The following is a 10,331-nucleotide window of genomic DNA, read 5'->3' on the forward strand; positions in this document are numbered from 1 at the left end:
GGCAAAAGTAACTTCCCTTATCCTGATCTAAGTGTACAGCAGTGGGATGCAGACGTTATACGGCCTTTGTGCTAAATGTAGTTGTTGGACCGCACAGGAGCTGTGGACACAAAATCTTCATGATGCTTCTTCATTTGCTGTTTTGTTTACACTGGAGCATTTAGAATGGTTGCAGGTATACACCACCTCTGAAGGGCTGTATAGGCAGAATATGGGTTAATGTAACTTTGTGTGCAATATACGGTACTTCATTTACCTGTGTGGTCTGCATCACTAGATGTTTACTCATATGACACTGTCCACTACAGAAGACCATCCTTCTTCTGACATCACGTCCATTGTCCTGGATTGTTTCACTTTAGTAATTTGCATGGATGGTGAGAGTCCTTCTTACGGACCCTTTGTGAAGAGCACATGAGCTGCGACTGGGGTAAGGACTGAAGCACTGCCTACTGACAATGCAGACCACCCTTAGACGGCTTTCACAAAATGTAGAATAAACAGTTTATTTTTTTTTCTTTCTTTAATCCCACTCTTTAAAGGGAGTCTGTCACCAGATTTTGACCTTATAGACCTCGTTTGTGCCCGGGCTGTTCTGCCTCTTTTCGTCATATCCCCGCCCCAGCCTCTTCCTCTGCCCGCCCCGCTGTTACTTTGCGTCCTCCTTCTCTGCAGCAAGCTCCTGCACTATCCATAGCTATGCTGGGGCATGAGCACTGCGATGCCCATTGTGGGCACGACCTCACAGTAGCTACTGCGCATGCGCCGGCCATGGCGCGAAACAGCGGCAAGGAGGCGGACCAGAGACACCCACAATGGGCATCGCAGTGCGCATGCCCCGGCCAAGCAATGGAGAGCGCAGGCGCGGGATCTCGCTGCAGAGAACTTGAGAAGGACGACACAAAGGAAGAGCGGGCAGAGGCTGGGGATATGACAAAAAGAGGCAGAACGGCCTGAGCACCAACTAGGTGAACGCCGCCCTGGGCACTTGCGAGCCCTAATTTACATATGAATAAAAGTCAGTTTTGCCTTGGGAGAACTTCACAACTCAACAGAATTAAGCCGCTCTTGCATTCATTTAGATAGCCACCATGTAAGGCCTCTTTCACGTCAGTGAATATAGAATGTGTGCTGTCTGTGGTCTCTATGCACCCACTAAATTTAAAGGGGTTCTCTGGGATTTCCATATTGATGGCCTCTGGTGAGCGCGGTGGCCTCCTCCCAGCTTACCAAGCACAGCGCCATACATTGTATAGTGGCTGTTTTTTGGTATTGCAGCTCAGCTCCATTCACTAGGCCATGTGACTAATGAATGTGATGTTAAGAGGCCTAAGCACTCACGGCATTTTCATACAACTGACTGGCAGGGGGTGTCTCACCAGTTTGTAACTTGTCTTCTTCATGCTTAGTGCAATTGTCTGTACTATGTACAGTGCCATGTAATGAATGGCGCTTTATTAATAAATATTAATGTGTATTCACACATCAGTGCTTTCCCACAGACGCCTGCCCTATTGGCTGTTTTTGCAGATCCATCACACACACTTTAGTACATGGTTCCATGAAAATCATGGACACCACGTAAACCCCATCCATGTTTGGTCTGTGGTTTTCACAGAATTTCCAGAGCATATCCTAGCAGCTATGTCCCTAGCAGCGTACACGGAGAGCAAAAAACGGACAGTGAACCAAACACAGTTCATTCACGGAAATACAACTGACCATCTTGTCAAGAATGTTGACATAGATGCATGAAAGAGGCCTTACACTACCTGTGGCTTCCCCCAGTAAAATTAGCTGGTTGCCAGGAACAGGACCCACAGCTGAAAGTTGACTGCCCCGGTGGCCAAATTTGGAAAGGGCACGCATGGTTCTGAGACAACCCTTTTGATCCCACAAACCCATGCACTGATGAGAGCCAACACGTCTGAAGCCGTTGTGTGACACGTAAAGTTTCTAGACTTTCAGTCTACCTGTATGCACCTCCATTTCTGATGTGCAGGGCTGATCCACGATCCCAGAACAAGGCGCAGCATCCTGGAATACAGTCAGGCTGAAAAACGATCTACGATGCCCATTGTAGCAACCCAAAATTAGAACAAAAGGAACTGACCACACACAAAGCACAGGACACAGGTAGGTATGGTTTCATTCACTTTTCCGCATACTTTTATTTGTTACAAACATACAATTTTTTAAATATATAGATTGTAAAACTCAATTTGCAAAATTCTGTTATTGTAAGGAGTGCTGATGAGCAGGAGCTCTGAACCTTATGCTTCTTCCATGTAATTGCTTGTTCTTTTTTCAAAAGGTTAAAATTTCCCCGGCTTTTGTAAAGCTAGTGGTAAATCCAAAAACTTCGATCCGGCCAGGAGCACTGGCTACTAAAATCAAGGGATTCGCAACAGGGACAGAACCTTCTCAGCTGCCTCCTGAAGGGAAGTCTCACCCAGAATAGGTTTTTACAATACCCGGACGAGCCCAAGGTTAAAAGAAGTATGGTGCAAGCGTTTATTGTCAAAACCTGGCCTGGCTGCCCTGAGGAGCGTTGGGGGTAAAGCCGAGATAGAAGCCGTGGTCAGCAGGATGACTAGGAGGGACTGAGGAACACCTACCAACCATGTAACCTCAAGGGGTAGACTGAAGGATAGACTCTGCTTGTAGTTACTAAGGGTACAGCTGCATATGCTGTTTTACTATTTAAAGTGCTTTTAAACAGAAACAAAAAATAGACTTTTTCCATATAATTATTTTTTTTTATTAGTCAGCTAAATGTATTTGAAGAATACGTAGATTAAATGCCTACAGCAGAAATGCTTACATTGTATGCACCCAAACTACATCCGCTCGCCCCTGGCTACGAGGCAGAGCTCTGCGCGCGCGCAGCTGGCGCATGTCTCCTCTCGCCTAAGCGAGTGCAAGTCCTCTGTATGACTCTGTGCTTTCCTCTTAACCACCTAATGTGCCTGCTACTTCTCTAGTGTTAAGTCTACACGCCGCACAAATAGTGGGCAATCAACGAAAGATCGGTAGTGCAGTTTACGTTAATGGCTTACTCCGCTCCCCGCGCTCTGACTGCACACGTACAAGTCTCAATAAAGCTATTAATAATAGTCGGAACCTGACGTTCCAATTGTCTCTCAATTTTTATGCCGGTGGAGGTTGCTGGTTACTGGGATGCTTAACATAGTGCCTCGTCAAGGAATGGGATTCAAATGACAGGAATCCTAAAACAGAGGTCACCTTTCCCTTTACGGGGGGGAGAAGGGGCTCCACGATAGCAACCAGGCTCATTTCTGCCAAGGCATTCAAACCGCAACTCCAAAGTATTACCACAATCCTTAAAGCAGCACACCTTTCTCTTAATCTTATAGGGGAGCTGGTCCTACACTGGACCATACCATAAGCATAATCACCAAAATGATGGGCAAACTACAATCACTGTCTTTACATAGTTCAATATTCAGGTTCACGTCGTCACTAGCAGGGGCGTTAGAACGGACTGAATTGCTGACCCCAATATTTATACACTTGATACCTTTGCATGTGCCCTGTCCACCTCTTCTAGAGAGCGCCCCCATCAGGATGGCGCCATAAATCTCACCCCCTTCGCATTTGCATGATTCTGCTAAATCAACCCGCTCCGTTTTATCGATCGGGATAGATTTCTCTAGAAGAATGGCTTCCACGCTGAGCATTTCTAAAAATTACCCTAGAGGTAAAATGGGCAACGCCCCGGTCCATTAGAATAGATCGCTATATCCGCCACGTTGGCAGCAATCACTGCATCGAGCAGTTTCGGAGCATGAGAGGAAGAGAAAAAAAAAATAACTATTTCTGGTTGGAGGGGTTTGACGGAGGAGCACATCTGTAAAACATTCGGCTTAAAGTCACCCCCTGTATAGTTATATACAGATATATATTTAAGAGGCTATACAACATTTACAGATAAGGATCTGCTTTTTTATACAGGCATCTGATACTATGAACAAGCTGCGTATGACGGGGCCGAAGGACGAAAACGAATAGTCCACCTTCACTTCGGACCTTTCTACACCTTCGCCAAGCCACTGTTTGCTCTGACGGCAAATGTAAGTGTCAAGATTTTGGCGCCAGCGTTAACCCATTGGCTGACCTATATTGCGCAGAAGAACAAAACGTGGCAGGGAATGGAATAGCTCCAAGGACTGCAGACAAACCAGTCCTCTAAGAGAGCGCTGCACTACTGAAACAGTTCAGCTGGCAAGCACAGCGCCTAAAGGGGGACAGGGAGAGGGGTGTTGGTTGGTCTCCTTCCTAAACCTCGTCATACGCAATAGCTTATTTACGTAATGGTGAACCACTCCATTCAGGGGCTGAAGCCACAGTGAGCAGGAGGAGGCAGGTCTGGGTAGCATTTTACAACCTCCCCAGTAAGAGGTTAAGAGTATGCACAGGACTACCGGCTGCTCATTGAGCACACGTTATATATCTCTATGTAATATACGCCCGTCCTTGGTTTATACTGGGTGCAATATAAATAAAACTTTGGAGCGAAGGCACGCACAGCCTCTGGAGTCATCTGTGCGAGCGACACACAAGGAAAGGGCTTTCCTAGGAGCCCTGCGGCACGGGGCTGGATCACTGTGGATGAAAGCATCTGCCACAAGTAACAGGAAGAAGGAAAGAAAAATCTCCACGTATGAATGGTACAGCAGGACACTATACAGCTGCCTGGCAGGTACAAAAATACAGTACAATATACTGATGTGATTAAAACATCAAGAAATACTATTGCTCCCATACAGTTCTGAAAATAAAATAAAAAAGGATAAAACATTTCCAACAGGGAATCGGATGAGAGAATGCTGGGAGAAACCAAGAAGTGGTGCAGCAGCTCCAACCCTAAGCAGTCCCGCCCTATGTACACGTGGAGGTGGCCGTTCTGTGGACAGCATCTTAACTACTTGTATTCTTTGTTAAATTATTCTGGAGCAGAGACATTGTGCCAGCCCTCTGTTACTCCACCAGGAAACCTATGACTTAAACTGACTACTGGGTGCTGCCAGATGAGGGTGCGTCGCTACCATAGGAAACCCCCCTCCCCCCCCTTGACAAGGGAAATGGTGAGTTATCAATGTATTCATACATTTCCAGAAGGTATAAGAGTGACAGTTCTAAGTATAGAGGCTCCAGAATAATTCCACAGAGATTAAAATTAGTTGGGAGGTCTTCTTAAAGGGATTTTCCCAGGTGATGACCTATTGTTAGCCTATCCGATTGGTGGGGGTGCCAGGAGGGATTATAACCAATCAGCCGTTTGAAGAGGCCGTGATGTTCCAGTGTTGCGACCTCTTACTCGGTCAATGACATTACGTTCATTGGTCACATTCCAGTGAATAGGGCCGAGCTGCAATACCAAGTACAGCCACTATCCAAAGGATGGCGCTGTGCTTAATAAGTAGTGAGGCCATGGAGCTCGATGGGCCTCTCTTCGAACAGCTGATCGGCAAGGGGTTCTGCAGTTTGTTTAAACTGATGATCTATCCTCTAGATAGATCAGCATCTGATCGGCGGGGGAACGACACCCGGGACCTCCGCCAATCAGCTGTTTGAGAAGGCAGCGGCGCTCTGGGAGCGCCGCGGCCTTCTCACTGTTTACTGCAGGCCCAGTAACGTCACGACTAATACCAACTGGCTTGGGCGCGGCTAAACTATGCTCACTTGAATGGAGCTTAGCCGCGCGCAGGCCAGTTGATACTAGTCGTGACGTCACTGGGTCAGCGGTAAACAGTGAGAAGGCCGCGGCGCTGATGATCTATACAGAGGATAGATCATCAGTTTAAACAAACTGCAGAACCCCTTTACTCCCGGAAACTATCTTTAAGATGACCACTGGGAAGTCTTGTCTCCATAACATGAAGATCTGACATGATCATGCTAGAAAAATGGCTGCCTCTGCAGCATTCAAGCCACAGGCCTCTACCGTTAGTCACCTGCCAAGCTGCACCCTGGCTGGAATACACTCATGGGGGTGGGGGGGGCCCCCCAGCGGGCCTGTTGGGGTGGGGGGGGGGGGGTTTACTGGCAGGGTGAAACGATTAGATCAGAACACAAAATAAATACATTAATATAGAAGTGGTGCAGACATAGAAAAGGCAGTGCACGTGACAAGAAGATGAATCACTTCTAGGCATGAAATACTGGAAGCTGCTACATCCCCAGGAGCCTCCACCACAAGCAAACCTACAGCCGAGGTTCCGGAGACGGCAAGAACTGCACATCAAGCGGGGAGGGATCGTCTCACACATGTACAACACACACAAAAAGAAAAATACTAGCATTTCTTTTCAACTCTTTGGGGACAGAGAAGGTTGCGGGACACGACACTCGCCTCTGTCCTCAAAAGGTTTATTTCTCCTCATGATGAGTAGAAGCAAGGGAGCCATCCAGGAGAGTTAAAACCACAAGTCCATGGGAACAGTAGATAACTAGATCTTGATACAGGAGCCCCCCTCAGGTCATCACTGGGTAAAATAGGAGGGCATCTTGTAGACAGTAAGGTTGTAGAATTGAGTGGAGGGCCTGCGGGTGGCACAGGCCGCACACTCTTCTCCTGTGGACTGTTCACCACCTGGACAGTTTCTTCCCAGCCTTCGCCAGGAACTATTTTTGGAGGCACCATTACCCTCCGAGGTACTGAGAACTGAAGGCAAGTCTTTTCAAGAATAAAAAGCCTGTACGAGAAGAATCATGGACCTGAGCTTATCTTTGACGTTTGTATGAACCTAAATTATTATTATTTTGTTTGTTTTTTTTGTCTTTTTTCGCTTCCGGGTCGGAAGGGTTTAATTGGAAATTTTACAGGTTTTTCTCGAACTTCTGACTCATTCTATGTTCTGAAGATGTCAAATTTTGCTCTTGCGTTGCGTGCTGGTATTAAAAACAAAGGTGACTTATGGCAGTCTGTTAAGAATCCATGATTGGTGGGATCAAGAGTTCAGTCCTGGTAGGAATGGTGGACCTGTCACCGGAGACTCTGCGGATAGGAGATGCAGATCTTTGCTAGAAATCCAAACAAGCCATGTTTCTTTCCTTGTGCTTTAGGGATGGGTGACAGACTGGGTGGTAGGAACAGATCTGCTGGTCTTTTCTCCTTGGGGAGGGGCATCAATGGAAAGCTCCCGAAATGGTGGTGAGAGAGGCAAGGGAGAAAGGGGGGAGCCTGCTCCATGACTCGCCCTGGCGCCCCTTCCTTCTAGCCTGGACCCCCTGTACCTTCTCGCTGTGGGAAGAAGCTGCTGCTCGCTGGGTTATGGTAAAGCTGTGGTCACTGGGAATTAGAGCTGGCCTCGGCTTGGAGTAAATGACCTAGCACCTTCTAGAACATAATACATGGGGTGGGGGGTGTTTACGCCTACTTCCTGCCAGCTGGTGCGGAACCTATCCGAAATTTAACCAGTCCGCAGTCATCGTCCAATGGTCACTAGGACGGTAACTGGGGACTGGTGCAGGCTGACTGATGCCAGTGCCCACATCGTACATGGTGGAAATGGCGCGGGAGAGGGGGGGGGGGGGGCGTGTACATCTAGAGACTGAGCACTGACCTAAAGCCAAAAGATTTAACCCCTTGGGTTGTGGGTTATAAACCATAGCCTGCATGTAACATGCCATGGTTCACGTGTGATGGGAGGATGACACCTGCTATGACCCCAGCTGTGCTACATCAGGCCCTGACAACCTGCTGCTCCCCAAGTGCTGTAGAACTACAAGTCCCAGCCAGCTGTGGAGAAAGGAGGGATGGTCTGCACAGGAACAGTTTGTTACATACAGACTTGTAATTCCCCCAACAGCAGCATGCTGGGATTTGTAGTCCTGCATGTCTCAGTATGCAGTGTGGCATGCTGGGATTTACAGTCCTACAAGTCTCAGTTTGCGCCGAGGCATGGTGGGATTTATAACCCTGCAGTTCTCACTATACACAGGGCATGCTGGGAGTTGCAGTCCTACAAGTCTCAGTTTGCACAGGGGCATGCTGGGATTTACAGTCCTACAAGTCTCATTTTCCGCCGAGGCATGCTGGGATTTGCAGTCCTGTAAATCTCACTATACACAGGGCATGCTGGGATTTGCGGTCCCACAAGTCTCAGTTTGCACTGGGTCATGCTGGGATTTGCAGTCCTACGAGTCTCAGTTTGCACCGAGGCATGCTGGGATTTGCAGTCCTACAAGTCTCAGTTTTCACAGGGGCATGCTGGGATTTGTAGTGCTACAAGTCTCAGTTTCAGCCGAGGCATGATGAGATTTGTAGTCCCACAAGTCTCAGTTTGCACAGGGGCATGTTGGGATTTATAACCCTGCAGTTCTCACTATACACAGGGCATGCTGGGATTTGTAGTGCTACAAGTCTCATTTTCCACCGAGGCATGCTGGGAATTGCAGTCCTGTAAATCTCACTATACACAGGGCATGCTGGGATTTGCAGTCCCACAAGTCTCAGTTTGCACAGAGGCATGCTGGGATTTGCAGGTGCCAGTGTGTGAGCAGGGCATGCTGGGACATGTAGTGGGGGCAGCATGGCCCTCCCCCCTCCCCCTTCCTCGGATCGCTCAATCGTCGTCCACATCTTCTGTCTCGGAGTCTTCGCCGCCCCCGGAGCTCAGGCCGCCGCCTCTCTCCCCGGGCCCCCGGCGGTCGTACAGCTTGTCCCGCTGCCGCTCCTGGATCTCCTTCATCTCCTCGGCGTAGCGGCAGAAGGCGCCGCCGAACTTGCTCCAGGCCTTGAGGGGCACGGTGATGGAGTTGCGGTAGCTGGGCTTCACCTCGCTCACCCGCAGGAACACGCCATATTTGTTGCAGCCGACATCGAAGAAGAAGCGCTTGGAGTCCACGGTGATGGACGTGCCCTCGGGCAGCTCCCCGTACATGCCCCCGGCCGCGCCGCCGCCGCCTCCTCCCCCGGGGCCCAGCCCCACGCCCAGCTCGTCGTCCTCCCCACCGTAGTCGTCTATGAGCTTGGCCAGGGCGTCGCGGAACTCGATGAGGCCCTGGGCGGGGAGGGCGATGGTCTGTCCGCTCTGCAGGCCGGCTCCCCCGCCGGTGCCTCCGCTGAAGCCCGGGCCGCGGTTGATGGTCTGGCGGATGCGCAGGAAGCGGCCGCGCTGGTTCTCCTTCAGGTCCAGGTAATACTTGCGGTTCTCCCGGACCAGGAACTCGCTCTTCAGGGCTCGGCGAGGACCCCCGGCCCCGGAGTCGTCCCCGGAGGACTGCGCGATCTGCTCGGGGCTGCTGGGGCCCAGCTGGGCGTAGTGCTCGATGAAGTCGCCCAGGTAGTCGCGGAACTCGGCGGCCACCGCCATGGAGAGGGTGAGGCGGCTCTTGGAGCCCCCGGCGCCGACCTCTGCGATCTTGATGAAGCGGCCCTTGGCGTTCTGCTTGACGTCCAGGTAGAAGCGCTTGTTCTGGATGTCCAGCCGCTTAGAGGCCAGCTCCTGCGTCTCCTGCTCCCGGGACATGTGCTGCTGGAAGCCGCCGGGGCCTCCCCCTCCTCCGCTGCTGCCCCCTCTCTCGCTCCCGCTATCCCCGTCCGCCATCTTCTTCTCCTTCTTAGCGCTCACAGAAGCCCTCTGCAACTGCCTCCTCTCGGCTTCCGTCCGTCCCTTTCCCCGGGACTCCCTCTGCCTCCTCCTTCTTCCCGCGGGCTGCCCGCCGTACAGTCAACCCGCTCTCTGCCGCTCCCCAACCTCCTCCGCTCTGCTCGCCCCTCTTCTTCCCTCTCGTTCTCTCTGCCTCAGCCCAACCTTCTCCTCCTCTTCCTGCGTGTTGCGTCCTGCGCAGCTACGACTGGTGCGGGCCTGTGACTGAAGCCGGCGGCGCCATCTTGACTGAAGGCAATGACACCTTCACAGTTGGGAATTGTGTTGGTGCTGAACATAGCAACCAATCAAATCACTTCTTTCGTTGAGTAACCTACACTAGAGAATTGAAAGCTGGAATCTAATTGGTTGCTATGGGCAACACTTCTACCCTTAATCTGCAGCAAGTTTTTAGGACAGAGACCCATATTTATCAATGTGTTTGTGTCAGTCTTAGGGTGTAAATTGGTTTAAAATGACGGCATTGAGGTCAAGCACCATGGAGGAAATTTATCAAACTTGGTGTAAGGGTCCATTCACACGTCCGCAAAAATGGATCCGCATCCGTTCCGCAATTTTGCGGAACAGGTGCAGACCCATTCATTTTCAATGGGGCCAGAATGTGCTGTCCGCATCCACATTTGCGGATCCGCACTTCCGCATCCGTGCTTCCATTTCCGCAAAAAAATAGAACATGTCCTATTCTTGTCCGCA

At 50.3% G+C, this 10,331-nt stretch overlaps 1 protein-coding gene across 1 annotated transcript; it reads right to left on the bottom strand.

The window, feature by feature from the left end:
* Positions 1–2,141: 2,141 nt before the first annotated feature.
* PURB (purine rich element binding protein B) lies at positions 2,142–9,783 on the bottom strand. Its single transcript, XM_044279229.1, has one exon. The coding sequence runs from the start codon at positions 9,573–9,575 to the stop codon at positions 8,592–8,594; it is 984 nt and encodes a 327-aa protein (XP_044135164.1). The 5' UTR covers positions 9,576–9,783; the 3' UTR covers positions 2,142–8,591.
* Between the last annotated feature and the right edge of the window lie 548 nt (positions 9,784–10,331).

Source organism: Bufo gargarizans, chromosome 2 (genome assembly GCF_014858855.1).
Source record: "Bufo gargarizans isolate SCDJY-AF-19 chromosome 2, ASM1485885v1, whole genome shotgun sequence".
In the NCBI taxonomy this organism is placed as follows: Eukaryota; Metazoa; Chordata; class Amphibia; order Anura; family Bufonidae; genus Bufo; species Bufo gargarizans.

What these genes read in the sequence shown, in the direction of transcription:
- PURB (XM_044279229.1), bottom strand. Translation starts at nt 9,575, where the DNA reads ATGGCGGACGGGGATAGCGGGAGCGAGAGAGGGGGCAGCAGCGGAGGA.